At 36.8% G+C, this 16386-nt stretch overlaps 1 protein-coding gene across 3 annotated transcripts in view; it reads right to left on the bottom strand.

Moving 5' to 3' along the window:
* The window catches only part of LOC138328458 (uncharacterized), a 65689-nt gene that overhangs the window by 2744 nt on the left and 46559 nt on the right, over positions 1 to 16386 (bottom strand). For all 3 annotated transcript variants that reach the window (XR_011209214.1, XM_069275266.1, XM_069275265.1), the window contains 4 exons: positions 2229 to 2369; positions 1559 to 1732; positions 683 to 856; positions 159 to 235 (listed from right to left, as the gene is read on the bottom strand). Coding sequence is in view for 2 of the 3 variants with exons in the window: in XM_069275266.1 (XP_069131367.1) it covers positions 159 to 235; positions 683 to 856; positions 1559 to 1732; positions 2229 to 2369 (566 nt within the window). In the remaining variant the exon portion in view is untranslated. The remainder of the gene's footprint in view (positions 1 to 158; positions 236 to 682; positions 857 to 1558; positions 1733 to 2228; positions 2370 to 16386) is intronic.

Raw genomic sequence — 16386 nt, 5'->3', positions numbered from 1 at the left:
TAAGTGCCCAAGGCACTTAAATAATTGGAAAAAATGATAAGGATCTGAATAGGAGCATTTGGGAGTTATTTCCCTTAATTGAAGCTACAAAAAAAACCTTGAATCTTCATTTGTTTTTCTTCAGCACTGAAAATGGCCAAAATTTGGGTGTAACTTACCATTTTTTCCTATAAAGCAGTGCTCTACTGGGGTCCCAGGAAGGGGGAGAATGTCTGTGATGATTACCTCTGCTAATCTAAAATGTCAAGGATCAAGTTTTGTAAATGTTACACAGTTCTTCAAACTTACATGTATGATGGATTGCAAGGAAACATACTTTAAAATTATATTTACACGTACCTGTACATCAATTTGGCAAAATCCTTTCACAATTTATACAACTTGTTGAATTTGAAAAATAGAAAGAATGACTCAGAGCCTGAGAGGTGGAGGGCAAGTGGTAGAATGTTGGAGTATACGGCCCTGAGGTGGAGGGCTAGTGGTAGAATGTCAGACACCTTAACCACTCAGCCTATATGACTCAGAGGTGGAGGACTAGTGGTAAGAAGTCAGAGACCTTAACCACGCAGCCTATATAACCCAGAGGTGAAGGACTAGTGGTAGAATATTATGTTGGACACCTTAACCACTCAATCACCATGACACAGCTGTAGAATGTTCTTAAGCTAGGACATGTACTTACCCTTTCTCATCCTTTTCTAGTATGTGTATGGTCACTAAGTTAGTGTCCATTCCAAGAATAACCTCTTGGAAGGAGTGGTTATTTTCTGTCTTTGAACAAGTGGACAGAACTTTAAAGTCTGAAGAAGCAGCTTTGAACTCCAGGCCATCCTCAGTGATCTTGAATGGTTCCATCCTGTCAAAATAAACAATATTTATAAAAATCCAATTATCTGTAACATTTTTAGTGAAAAGCATTTAATGTATATACAAATAGATATGAAGGTAAACAAAAAAATTTGTTACAATAACACATTGTGTTCAGCTGTTTATTTGATTAAACCTACTGTTAAAGCAGGCTTTATTAGTTTAATGTTCTATGAACAGCCAAGGTCAGGTAAGGATGTGCCAGGTTTATTGGTGGAGGAGAATAACCACCGACCAGCGGTCAGTTCCTGGCAACTGCCCCACATGCGATTCGAATTCGCAACCCAGAGAATGGAGTGCTTGTGGTAATATGTCGAGACATATGTTAACCAGTCGGCAACTGCGGTCACGATTGTTAAAACAACCGAAATTGTTCTTTAAATCACTCAACTTGATGGATGTTTCAGACTTAATTGAGTTAAAATCTGTTGAGTTATTCATTCATGACAAGTAGCAGTTATCAGGAAAAATTGACAGACTGACATCAGATACAACACAAAAGCTTTAATTTTAAAGTCCAACAGATTCACATTAAATCAGAAGAAACAATTTTTATTTATAATCATGTATACGGTAGAGTTCTTAATCACAACAGATTTGACTATATAATGTGAATGACGTTTTAGGTGATTATAACATTAAGCTGACAAAGATTTCTGGCTTATACAGATCTAGATTGTTTCTAACTTACAAGTTACAGTTCGTTCTGATCGGCACACTTTCCAGGGAGGGAGTATTTACAAATCTGAACACAGCGCTGTCTCTCAGGGTCACCATGACAACAGAGCAATCTGTTGGTGTGATCTTTTGGAGAGGTGGAAGAGCTTCGTCGACCTTGATTTTGTAGTCATTCCAACACCACAACCTGTAGGAGTAAAACATTCAAGTGATCTTTGTGAAAAACAAAGACACAAGAAATGGCTGTAAAATGTAATTGGCCCTGCCTCCATATGAAATATTGACTGGATGTGACGCGACAGGACAGGACACTAAGAAACACCAAAGTGAAGGATCCTCCTATATGCCATGCATGTGATTCTCCTCTCACAATGGAGCATATTTTAGTGCACTGTATTGATTTTAAACACATACGAGATAAGTATTATGATGTGTCCGTCATATACATGTACACTTTGTTCCATGTCATGAGACATAATCTTATTTTCAATTATCTCAAGGAAATAGGCATTTTTAACAAAATATGAATGGTTTCTATGGGTAGGATATATTTTACTCTCACAGTAATGTGAATATCTCTGTCCAGTCTAGATTATTCACCCCTGTAGGCACATTTAGACTCTCCAAAATCAAGGACTAGAACAGTCCATTATGAAATTTCAGGGGTCTCAATTATATCCTACCTGCTTCTGAAGGTGATAATCAACAGACTGCTCCCGATGACGTAGGGAAGATGATCATCACTTCCATCATCCTCCATGTCAATCGTCTCCAAAACGTTTCCTTTCTCGCCACAAACCTTAAAATGTTGTGTGTTTTCTTTGCTGTAAATGATAAATAATTACAAGTTGTCTAATTAATGCATTTGGTCTGGATTTTTGTTTTGAAGACTGAAATACAGGGTATATTTTTTTATAAATCCATTTTATATGCTGTTCTATGATCATGAACATGAAGTGTTAAGTATATTTTCAAGTCTCTGTGAGATTGTAAAATTTGAAGCTAAGCCCTATAGGAATGGGCCATATTAACAGACAGTAGATTGAGATCTATGACTCTTCCTTTGGGAACTCTGGTTTTTCCACTATTCTGAACAATCAATTACTGTGTCTTAAAATAACAGTTTTGTGATCAAAGAGAATTCATGTAAGTTTGTCTCCACGAATTACGAAATATCTATCTGTGAATTATATTCAGTATTGCCAACCTCTGTTGAGGTAAAATCGGGTGATCACCCTTGAAAAAACGGGTGAAAGGGTCAAAACAAGGGTCATGTGCGGAACCACATTTTAATATAATTTTTAACATATTTTAAACCCTAAAATATGCATATATTTATTATCTTCATATTGTTATTCAATAATATTTATGATTTTTTGTAATGATATAATTAATATCTGAAAATTAATGAAAAAAAAATCCTGATTTTTGTTTGTTTGTTCTACACATGTCCGGTTTCACTATTATCATTGACTAAACAAAATGGCGGCCATTATGATTGGCTTGAGGCAGCCTACTGCAACAGGATAGTGAGGATACCGGTCACGCTGACTATGTTTTATTCATGTGAGTAAAACTTTGTCTGAAATCATAAATGTTTGTACTTTTGAAGAGTTTTGAAGAGATTATTTCTGATTTTGAACAGTATTAATTGGCCATGTCTGATTTTGCTAGCTGGTTCTGGCTAAAAACGATCACGGACATCGTGATGCATGACTGAATAATATAATTGCTACAATTTCACACCTTTATGAAAGTTTGTGTAAACACAAACATAGCTACCTGCATTATACAGGCCCCTGATATGAGTCTTAAAGGCCCACTACCTTTCCGAAACGGCTTTTAATTTTTAAAATAGGAATGTAAAACAAGATCGATAATTTTGTAGAGTCGCAAAAATTATTAACTTACCGTAAATACTACAAATTCATCACCTTCTGAACGATTTGTTTAAAATAAATAAAATGTTTATTTTCATAACGCGGGTCGTATTATGTTCCCGCCGTCGTCCTAAATACCGCGCGGTAGTTGACTATCACTGCGCCAGACGGCAAAACAGCGAATTTACTCTCCACTGTTTTCATATATTACGCAGGAAATCTTGCATATGTTTGGTGTCGTAACCTTATTTTAGGTCATCGGTATGCATTTTCTGATGTTATTAATGTTTTTTAAGAAACCTTTATATTTTGCTCCGGAAAGGTAATGGGCCTTTAAGCCCTGAAGTGTAATTAAAATTGTGCTTATGGCTTTATCTGACGTAATTTTTGTGAGCTTTTTTTAAAACACTTTGGTACAAGTGCTGAAAATCGGGTTATTTGATGACCCAACGGGTCAATCGGGTTACGCATTCTAAAATGTCCAAAAAACGGGTCAACCCGGGAAAATCGGGTGAGTTGACAATACTGTATATTGAATGTTATTTAAATTCATCAACTTATCAATGAAAGTTGATCTCTGGGAAGCTAATTTGAAACAGAAATTGCAAAATTATTAAAGCCCCTCTGGGAACTCATGATATTTTGTATATTATCTGCCTTTGTGTGTAGGTATTGATTGCGACATAATTATTTTGTAAGGAAAACTCTGAAAAAATACATCACAATCAATGTCTTCACACAAGGGCAGAAAACTGTGATATGCAAACATTGAATACTAGAAGGATGGTAACATGAAAAAAATCAAAGTGCCAAGGCCACTCATAGATGCTGTGAATGAAGGACTCAAACAAAGGAATAAAGAAATTGGTTTTTCATTTAGAATTCATTAATGTGAATGAAGGACTCAAACAAAGGAATAAAGAAATTGGTTTTTCATTTAAATATAGAATTCATTAACTATACATAAGTGTGCAGTGTTGAATTTCGGAGTTTAATAAAAAATATTTACGATATACCGTATTTATTTTATGATATTTGAAGTTTTTCAAGAACAATAAGTTGAATATCTTATTATCTTGAAATAACTGTAATAAATTTTATTTCTAAATTATTTTAGAAATAAAGATTTCAACACCAATGAAACCGTTCAGAATCTGAGTATGATTTTTTTTTATAATTCTTTATTAATTGCTAAATTATCAATTTCATCAATGTCTCTTCAAAGACAAAAAAATAATAAGTAAACATTTTCGTATCTGAATATCCACTTAACATTGAAGAACATTTTCGGAAAAATATAACATTAGAAATATTACCATTTCCGGATATGTTTTGGTTTCCTTTTCAGAAAACTAACATGGGTTGCTTTGACGACTTTTGACTAATAAATCATGGCCAGATACTTTTGCCAAATAAAAGGTACATTATTTCATTACGTATATCACTCGGATTTCTTTTAAATTCACAAGAACGCTAGCCGTTAACATCAAGAAAACTTCATGTAATGTATCGGACTTTAGCAAGTCTTCGTAAGCCTAACAGTAACTGGTTGGCGAGATATTATCATGCAGAACATTTATCGTGAGTTTTGCTTTGCCGACTTTTGACTTATAATAAAACATGGCCATATACGTTTGTGAAGTAAAGGGTACATTATTTGGTTACTTATAACAGTCAGATTTCTTTTGAATTCATAAGAACGCTATATCATCAAGAAAACTTCTTGCAAGACATCGGACTTTAGCAAGTCTTCATAAGGCTACCGTACATTACACGGCAATATACATTTTGTAAGTTCATTTGTCACTTTAAGTTGCTCGTACATAAATAGATCTATATCATCATTATATTTTGTAAGTTTATGTTGTGATAGATTTGGTACTTTTTCCCTTTTGAGGTTATGATATTTTCTCGGCTTAGATTTCAAATGATGTTAACTAGATGTAACTATAATTCTGGTTTAGTTTTTTCCACCCTATGCCCCATGGATGTATTGAGTTTAGTGTTAATCCTGCGCATCTAAGTGTTAATTCTGAGTCATTTATCAGGATCATTGTAGTATAACTAATTTTCCTCGAGAAAATTATACCTTTCGATTTTCAACTGTTTCTCGGAATTAACTTTCCGGTTTCACTTTACTTCTTGGGAATTTGTTCAATGTTTATGGTCTACATATTTCACCAATATTCATGCCTTAGACTTTTTTCATTACAATTTAACATTATGTTGAAAAAAACATTGTAACCGCTTATTTCTCAGTTGTTGCACTTTTGAGGTTTTGTTATCTTATTAAAAGTATACTAAAATTGACTATGTTACTTTTTTCACGGCGTCTATTAAAAGTTAATTCGTATTTCGGTCTCAAATATTTGTACATGTACTATTTTTTGCTTTTTTAATAAACGTAGTTAAAATAAATATCAGTTTTATGTATTTTCTGTTTTCTACGTTATATGGATTATTTGAAAAAAGGGAAACGCAATAAACAGAATTCCATATATTCAGTTCTTGAAACTTTTATTTATACACAACCAAGCCAAGCTACAGTAGAAACTCTAACCCATTAACGAAACCATCATCATCATGGATAAAGATAAGGGATCTCTTCAGATACTCGATGAAAGAAACGACCATGGAGACACAACAACCGATAGGACGAAAAACTGAGGTTAAGGTAACTACAACAAACTCAAGTGGGACATCTGAGGTCGGACAAACCAGCATTACAGACCAAGAGTCGCACATCGGAAAGAAATCGCCAAACTAACAGGAAACAATGGCAGCATATCAGAGGACAGAACTTGAGAATCGCTTGGCCAAGCTCCGATCTACATATGGAAATGGCAAATTCATGCTAAAAGAGATAAGAACCAAACTTAAAAAAACAGAATGTTTCCTGAAAATGACTTAGGCCAAAATGATTGATAAAATTAAGGCTCTTGAGGCAAGTGTATTAAAGAACTTTAATATTGTAAAGGACATTTCAACCCCAGCTCAGGACATCTGTGCGCAGAATCGATGCATGCTCTGTTGCCGATAACAGTGCTGACTTACTCAAAATACTAAATGAAAGACTTAGCGACATAGACACATTTGATAACGTGTTCGAGGCACGACGCCTCTCAGACCTCCGAAGGCACGGCTAAATCTGTATTCGGTGAATCAGAGTCGTCCATATAGTGTTAAGCTCATCATACCTCTTCAAGATCCAGACTGTCTGTGAAAATAGCAGAGGCCGCTGACAAGATTTAGAAGCCTTGAAGGGCAGCAGAACATTTTAATCCTATTGAGGAAAGGCTGCAGACCGACCTCAAACACTTAGAATCAAAACGGAGGGATTGAGGTCGCTGAAGCGCGTCTGAAGGCATATACTAAGGCAATAAAGGAGGAACCTGAAATACCAGTTTCTCTGAGGCACCTATTAATTCATATTCCTCATTTGTGCATACAAACCAGTTATCTCATCACCACCGTCAACGCCTTTCCTATATACCTCACCATTTTCTGCAACCCTTGAGCCAACTATCAACACGGGAAGTATCAGGAATATGCACCACTCACTGCTGGACCATATCTTTCTTCGCACCGTCCATCTACCTACCCAGCTATACCAGCATGTTCTCCACTCGAAGCTCTGTAGCCTGTTACAAGTTTCTTCTCTACTACGCACAGTGTCTGATACTAGGGTTGTCCTCACCAAGAAAACGCTCAAACATTCCAACCTAACATTACAAACATGCTACCTCAATCTAACATTCGATGCTAAAATTTTTGGCAGAACACACTGGCAAACACTTCTGTTGGCCTTGGTTCAACTTCCTATAATAACCCGAGCCAAGTAGTATCTTTACGGAGATACCCCAATAGAATATATGGAATGGAAAAAACCGCCTTTGAAATGTTAATAGCTCGCAAAGGAATTCCCCCTCAAGTGAAAATATTTTACTTGAAAAAGAATGTAAGTGTTCTCAGCCAGACAGTACCCTTGAAGGATTCCTATATAGTGGCAGTGTTAGGCAGCATTTGTGAATGCACGTAAGGTGTTGGATGAGACGGTATGGAAACACGTTTGTTTTACAACAAGCATATCGGCAAAAAAACTTGAGAGATTGGCCAAAAATCTCTAATAGAGTTGTCCCACAGCTCTACGGAACTTTTGCAGACTTCCTACAAGGCTGCAAAGAAGCCATGATGCACATTCCTAGTTTTTGGTAATCCCTTAACGACTGTTCTGAAAATCAAAAACTACTAGGTAAGCTCCCCGAATGGGCTTCTGTGAGATGGAATAGAGTTGTGACAGAAGCGCTAGATTCATCAAACAACTACCCATCATTTAGCCAGTATTGTGGAATTTGTTGCTCGAGAAGTCCAAGGTCGCATGCAACCCAATATCTTCCATACATGCCCTCAACAACCACTACAGAAACAGAACGCAAACGTTCGAAGGAGGAACAGAAGATTCGAGTCCATAGCTTCAACTGCCTCTTCAAAATCACAAACTGACAAAGATAAGAATTGGAAGGTTTGTGTGTATTGTGAAAAGGGACGTCCCGATAGTTTGTAGTACGAAGTTTTTAGCTCTTTGTCGCCTAAAAGACAAACGGTCATTCATCCACGAAAAGAATCTCTGTGTTTCTAGGATGTCTGCGAAAGGGTCATCGGAATAAGGACTGTCAAAGGAAACATGTATGCGGCACATGCAAGCTGAAAAACATCCTACGTGTCTCCACGAAGACCTGCCAGCTGGGAACGCCATGTTCAAACCCTATAGCTGATAGCAACGTAAACACAGCAAGTTCCTTACGCGTAAGCCACCAGAATGGCAAGGGGAACTTCTCAATGATCGTACCAGTTTGGGTGTCCTCTAAGGAAGAAGCATCAAGAAGAAGTATTGACTTACGCACTGCTTGATACACAAAGAGCGATACAACTTTCATCCTAGACGACACTTGGGCTTTCTCAGCATTACAAGCTACCAGTAACAACCAGTTAAAACTTGGCTTATCAACCATGACATCGCAGCATACTGTCATTAGACAGTTCAAGGGTCAACGGTCTTCAGGTCATGAGGCTTTAATTCACCCGCCAAGGATAAACGGTATCCATCAATCTTGCTTACACGAGAAACTTCATTCCGGCTGACTACTCACACATACCTAAGAAGAACACAGTTGACGATTGGCCACAATCTTCAACCAATAAGAGCTGAAATTACCGACCCACCTCTCCAGTCTTGTGATATTGGGTTTACTCATTGGCTACAACTGCCCACAGGCACTTGCCCCAAGGAAAAACCTTAATAGGTGAAACTAAATGAACCATATGTCTATTGAAAACTATTCTCGGTTGTTGGAGTATTGTTGGTTATGTGAAACCCAAAGCCCACCCAGCGAACCAATCGTTGGTTAGTGGAACAAGTTGTCGTACTTCTATTAAGGAATTGCCATCCTGTACACCGTCCGCAAGCAATTGATTAAGGTATTTGAAAACGGATTTTGCTGATTGACAAGGAAGTCGGAGAAAAGGTTTTCGCAGGAAGACACACAGTTCTTAAACTTGATGAGAGCACATCAAACACAACTGTGAGGACAAACATTTGGAAATGCCCCTTCCTTTAAAGAAACGTCCTGTCTTGCCAGATTAATATAACCTCTCGCAGGAGGTGACGGTTTATACCACCTGAAGAAACAAATTCAAGAAGGATCCTAAATATACTTTGCACATTACCAGAAATGTTATGAAGGAGATACTAGAACGGGGAGATGCTGAAGTAGTTTGACCAGTGACATCAAGTCTCGAGAAGATGATGGAAACATTTGGTTACATTCCACATCATGGTGTTTATCACCCAAGAAACCTAACAAGCTTCGCGTAGTGTTTGATTGTTCTGCGAGATATGGAGACTGCTCACTAAACGACCATCTGCTCACGGGCCCAGATCTAACGAACGCACTTGCTGGAGTTCTGTGCAGGTTCAGAAAGTCTCCCCATAGGCATCATGTGTGACATTGAGAAGATGTTTCATCAGTTCATCGTAGATGTTTAAGGACCGTGACTTCCTACGGTTCTTATGGTGGGAGTCTGGTAATATTGATTGCAAACCACAAGAGTATCATATGCGAGTTCACCTCTTTGGTGCTGCCTCCTCCCCCGGATGCGCCAATTATGGTCTAAAACACCTGGCCAAGACACAAGAGTCTGAGCTACCGATTGCTTCCTCCTTTATACAATGTAACTTCTACGTTGACGATGATGGTCTGACAGAGTGTAGAAACAGAAGAATGAAGCTATACAGGTCTAGTAAATCAATGCACAAGCACTTTGTGCAAATGGAGGGTTAAGACTTCACAAGTTTCTTGTCGAACAATAAACGCATGATGCAAGCAAGTACCAGTTTCCGAACGAGCCGTTGGTGTTAGCCTAGATTTGACCTTAGATCCACTTACCTGTCGAGCGCGCTCCATTGGAGTCCAATGGTGTGTGGAAAGTGATGCATTTCAAGTTTCAGATATCTGTTGTAGGAATGAGGTTCCTACACGACGAAAACCATGCTATCGATTGTGGGGCATCTGTATTTGATTACCCCTTGGATTCTTGTCGCCATTCACTCTTCGAGGAAAGCAAATTCTGTCCAGGAAATGTGCCGTAATGGCGTAGGATGGGATGATCCACTTCCCTAACTGCTCACAGCCTCAATGGGAAGCATGGATCAAGGACATTCAAAATCTAAGTCAAGTGAACATTCCCAGATGCCTTAAGCCCTCTTGGTTTGGGGAATACCTACAGTTGTTGAGTTACATCACTTCTCAGACGCCAGTAGCATCGGATACGGACAATGCTCATATGTTCGGCTTGTCAACAACACCGAAGATTCACTGTGCTCTTGTAGCCTCCAAGGCTAGAGTTACTCCTGTCAAGGTAGTAACAATACCAAGACTAGAATTGGAACAGCTGCCGTACTCTCAGTCAAAATGAGTATCTTTCTCAAAAAGTGAACTAGATCTTAATGTAAACAATGAATACTTTTGGACTTAATTCTCGAGTGGTATTAGGTTTTACATTAAACAATGAAGCAAGGCGATTCCAGGTCTTTCGTAGCAAATCGCGTGCAAATGATCAGGGATGCTACGGAGCCTCAACAGTGGCGCTATATAGGACACGAAGGACAACCCAGCTGATCATGCATCACGGGGCCTTACCCTAAGACCTACGCCTCTGAGATTGTAAACTCAACATGGCTCACTGGACCACCTTTCTTGTGGCAACCCAACATTTCAATCGGATGAGATTGATACAAGTTTACAACCAGAGAGACCCTGAGGTCAGACAAGCAACAGGTACTACTTCATTCTGTAACAACCCCTGCATTAGACATCATTGACTGTCTTTAAAGATTTTCCAGCTGGAAAACTGCGGTATCTGTAGTAGCAAGATTACAGAGATTATCAAACGGAATCAAGGGAACCCATCATACCTTCTGTAGAAGAAAGGAGAAAACGCCGAACGAACAATTGTAAGGGCTTGTTCAAGGTCAAGCATTCAAGGAATCAATGAATGCCCTGAAGGACATCAGAGACACTCCCAAGAACAAGTCGTCTCTACCCCCTTGATCCGTTTTCCTCCAGGATTGGTGTCATTCGAGTCGGCAGGACTTCTGAGAAATGCAGAATGTACTATGTGCGATATAAGCACTCCGATGATTGCTACCAAAGAACAGCCATGTAACGCGATTGATTCTTGCGCATGTTCATCAAGAAACAAAACCCCTCAAGGACGCGGCATAACTCTCAACAAACTACGTTCATGGCGGATTTTGGATTGTAGATGGGAGCAAAACGGGTTGCCAAGTTCATACATCACTGTGTTATTTGCAAGGAAGTTATGAGGACGCCCAACAGAATGTCAGAAGATGGCTGATCTCCCAAGGATCGTGTAGAACCATCACCCGCCCATTTACATACTGTGGAATGGACTGTTTTCGGCCCATTTGTCGTCAAAATGGGACGCAAAGGAAATCAAACGATTATGGTCTTTTATTAAACCTGCATGTGTTCTCGCGCCATTCATATTTGAAATGCTATGATGACATGTCAACGGATGCTTTCATCAACGCTCTGCGTTTGTTTCATTGCTATTCGAGGATCCGCAGATACGCTCGGACCAGGGTACAAATTTCATCGGTGCCAAGAACGAGTTTGAAAGGGAAGGCCAAGGTAAACAAGTTAATCATCATTTTTAGTCGAGAGGCAATGTGACTTCGTCTTTAAACCCACCCAAGCGCTAGTCATTCTACTGGTGGTGTTTGGGAACGGCAGATTAGAACAGTCAGGAGCATCTTGAATTCTGTCCTGTCATTTGTGTCCAGAAGGCTCGATGACGCATCTCTCCGTACTGTGTGTTTTACGAAGTCATGTCCATCGTGAACTGCCGTCCTCTGACTGTGAGTGAAATTGACAATCCAGAAGCCTTGGAACCACTCACTCGCCCAACCACATCTTGACTGCCAAATCATCAATACCTCAACCACCACCAGGGGGACTTCTTGAAGGAAGATCTTTATCTTCGTAAAGCGTTGGGCGACGCGTATGGCAATATCTGCTGGAGCAATTTTGGGGACGTTGGAGAAAGGAATATCTTGCACAAATCTCTCTAGAGACAAAAGGTGGCCATGAACCGCGTCGGAACATGTTGTGGTGGAGACATAGTGCTTGTGAAGGATGTCGACACTGCCTCGTAATCAATGGCCACTCGCAAAGGTCATTGAAGCATATCCAGATGATGACGGACTTGTGCGAAGCAGTCAAGGTGTCAATGGGACTTCGAAATTACAACATCACCTTCAGTCCTTGAATTCTGCAGACTACACAAATTGGTGTTACTTGTCGAGAATTAAGTACAAACAGTTAAAAAATGTGTAGTGAACAATTACTTGATATTGTACTTTTTGAGATAAGGTAAAATCCCTTTTGTGGAAAATTCATATGCAATTTTGGTGGGAGAGTGTAAATGTTGTTTTTTTTATTTCGTAAAAAAATTGCACTCAATATTTTCTATCGCATATTTTATCATTTTCCGGAAATTTGATAGTATGGACCTTTTTATATTTAGTTTGTCCACGCCATGACTCATGTTTTTGTATACTATCCGGAAAACACAGCAAGCATGGGCACATTGTGCACTATAGAAGTGAACACACTAACGAGTGATTATTACTTAAATAATAGCTGCTGGGTTGTAAGGGAATTGTAAGGTACATATGTGTATTTTATTTTTGAGATATTATGATGTAATTGTTTACACACTCTAAAGAACCTGTATGCTCCCTCAGTATCTATAATATTTGACATTATATTTATTGTTGAAGGGATTGACGTTCGTTCACCGCGCGCATTTTATAACATTGTTGTGTTTAAGAGTTTACGTTTCCCTCCTCCATAGATAGTTTATAATAACATTTCTAGCTAAGGTAATGATATTTTCTCTGCATATATTTCATTTGATGTTAACTGATGTAACTAAAATATGTTTTAGTATTTCACATATGCATGGATTTTGTTGAGATAGTGTTTAATTCTGGCCATTTATAAGATCATTGTAGTATAATAATTTTCTCGATTTCAACTGTTTCACCTCGGAACTACTTCCGGTTTTACTTTACTTCTTGGAATTGTCAATGTTTATGTTTACATATTTCAACAATATTCATGCTGAGCTTTATGTATTACAAATTTAACATTATGTGTAACAAATTTAACGCTTCTCTCAGTTATTACACTTTTGAGGTTTGTAATTATATAGAAAGTATTCTAAAATTTGTATATGTACTTATCAACGGAGTATATTATAAGGTTACTTAGTAATCGAGTATCAAATATATGTACATGTACTTTGCTAATAACGTAGTTTAAATATAGTTATTTGTATATTTCACAGTTTCTACGTTATATGGAGTTATGGGAAAAGGGAAAACGCAATAAAAACAGAATTCCATATATCAGTTCTTGAACTTTATTTTTATACACAACCAAGCCAGCTACAATTGTGTAGACAATAATTTGACTTTCATGGGTTCAGTGGTACTGTATGTACTTGTTTCACTTCACTATAGATGTAAATGTAATATTTTTTTTGAAATACTGCCACAAAAGATAATACAATTCAAAATAATTTTTAGTTTTAATTTATTGTTGATTTGTTATGACATAAATGATAACACCATTCTGTTTTTTACAATTATAATTATCTTTGTTGAAGTTGAAAAAACAATTTAATAAATTTTTCGTACATTAGAAATATTAATGAGCTAAATGCGTTATAATAACATTAAGACTGTTTTAGATGTCTAGTCCCCACAAGAAAAAACAAGATACAGTGGTGGCTATATGTATAATTAAAGCACTAATTCATCTAAGCTTTTGTGTATCTTTCTGCAGTCAAATCTCCTTGGGACCTACTTAGATGTACGATTATTTCTATACTAATTTATCAACTGAAATGAATCAAAGAAAAAACCATACATACTGTTTATTTGGTAACATTCTTCTTGATCAAAATTTCTTATGAAGAGTATAAAGAAATGATTTTGATAAAATTAAGAAATACAAAAGTCCTTATATTCTTTGAAAATAAGATTTTTGATATTACACACTTGTGGTTGCTCAACTTAGTGTAATCAGCAAGTAAAGATCCTAAGCTCTAAAATATGAACAGGCCTTTCTATTGTTCATTTTACCTCATGGTCTGTTGTGTTACAAAAAGCATTAATTGATTTATGATACGGAACGTAAATCAATACCCATTTGGCCAGCACGGTCCTCTGAATTGGTGACGTCAGGATTACATCATAATTTCACATATCACAACATATCATCTATTTTAGATGTTATTGAATAAAACGGAACCAGCCCAGATCAAAATGGCGTATTAGATGTAGCGGAAAATGACTAGCTAGATAAAAAATAATCATCACTTTAGATATTGAAGTACTATATTGTTGAAAGAGGAAAGTAGTTGATATTATATATAGGATTGGGTATGCAGTGAAAATAAGTAAACCATATAAACAACAAGACCATTTTAAATTTTTTCTGATGGTTCAATACTCTTTGATGTGGAACAAAAGCTGTTGCGGAAAACAAGTAACTAGGAATGACTTAATTTTCGCAAAACAGAAACCCGAAAACCCTTTCCAACCATTACATACAATTTTTTGTGTATTTTCTAGACACACCTAATTGACCGATATTACAAGACTACGGTCAAATAATAGTTAACAATAGAATAGATGTCAGTAGATATAAATGTGCAGCAGGACGGATTGTAAAGTTATATGACTGCCAGTAATATTTTTCTGTGACAGCATGGGAAATCATAGATGGTGCTTTCTAGTGATATGTTTATTTATTACCAAAAGGTTACTCATACGCATTTTCGAGAAAATACCGTATTTTTCATATGCATAACTATTTAAATTTAACGTTGTTTCATATTAAAGAGCTGAATATGATTTTTGCAGTTAAATAATGTGTGACATTACTTGAGAAGTATCCCCCAAAGTAAAAGTCAGTGCTCACGCATGTAACAATCTAATAGTGAAGTGAACAATGTAGTAGCATACCGCTCTCACTAGTAAAGCCAAATCGTGGTCATACAATATTCATTTATGTCTATTTTTATATATATCAGCGTTATTTATAGTCATTGTAAAGTGAGTTTTCTTGATAAGGTCTTGTTTCCATATAAACATATACATAATGGCATAAAAACCAAACAATTTAGTACTAGTACCTTAAAATTCTGTGTTGGCAACTAACGTTGTTTTCAGGAACAATTGGAACCATTTGAATTGTATTATTTCACACGCTCTTTAATTCAATCGTGAGATAATCGTAATACGGTATTTCAATAGATTAAATGAATGATACTAAAAATAACATGTCAAAATCTTTCGTCCAGTTACGGGCGGGCCCATCAGTATAACTTTAAAAACTCTGTATCAACAAATTGAATGACACCGATTATTATTGTGTAGGAACCATGTCACAATATTCTTTAATGACGCATTAATCAAAAATAGTCCTGTTCCATGTTTTTGCCTTAAGACCGTTACTTATTTTCACTCGGAATTAAAGTAATTTAGAGATTTATCTATCTGAAAGTTCAGATGTCATTGATGGCAACTACAATTAACTTGTGCATGAAGATCAGAAAAGATAAAATGGGCAATTTCAATTAAAGGATGCACCCACTGACGAGTCATTAGCATAAATGAATGTATTACTTCCATTAGAAACCATAATTGGTGTTTATATCGGATGTTATATTTATATGCTCTATAATTCATAAAACATATAATAATATAACATAGAAATGATTTAATTTAGCCTTTGGTGTAGAATATTGTAGCAATAAGTACTTCATTCCATTTTTGAGGTATTTTTAGTGGCCACAGATTGTATTTTCGGGATGCAGATAAATATTTTTTCATATTTGGTAGATCCACTGAATTATCAATTAGAGTTTAAAGATTCACAAACATTTTTTAACTTTTGGTAAGTGGTAGAAAACGTAAGTAAGTGCTTTTGATTAAAGTAAGTGACAAAGTACTAAAATCGTCTCCTCCTGGTTTTTGATAGTGGAACAAACATCCATATGTCTGCTGTGGATCATCTCTTTATGACTTAGTGCTCTGACTAACTGAAAGAATGTGCCTATTTTCATGATACAAGTGTATTATTTCCAATTCATAATTATTTAAGATACAGTGATTAAAACATCTGTTCTTTTTTATATCAGAAAATTTGTTTTTGCATATGCAAACTTACCTGATGACATATGTTTCTTGACAGATTCGCTATGTGTGACCATGAGAACTAGATCAGGCACAATTCAGTAGATGCAAGTTGACGAGTGGCTTTATGTCACTGCTCCCTTACAACTCACTGTAACTTACACAACCTGA

This window comes from Argopecten irradians, chromosome 7 (assembly GCF_041381155.1).
Source record: "Argopecten irradians isolate NY chromosome 7, Ai_NY, whole genome shotgun sequence".
Lineage (NCBI taxonomy): Eukaryota > Metazoa > Mollusca > Bivalvia > Pectinida > Pectinidae > Argopecten > Argopecten irradians.
This window is presented reverse-complemented; position numbering and strand designations above follow the sequence as displayed.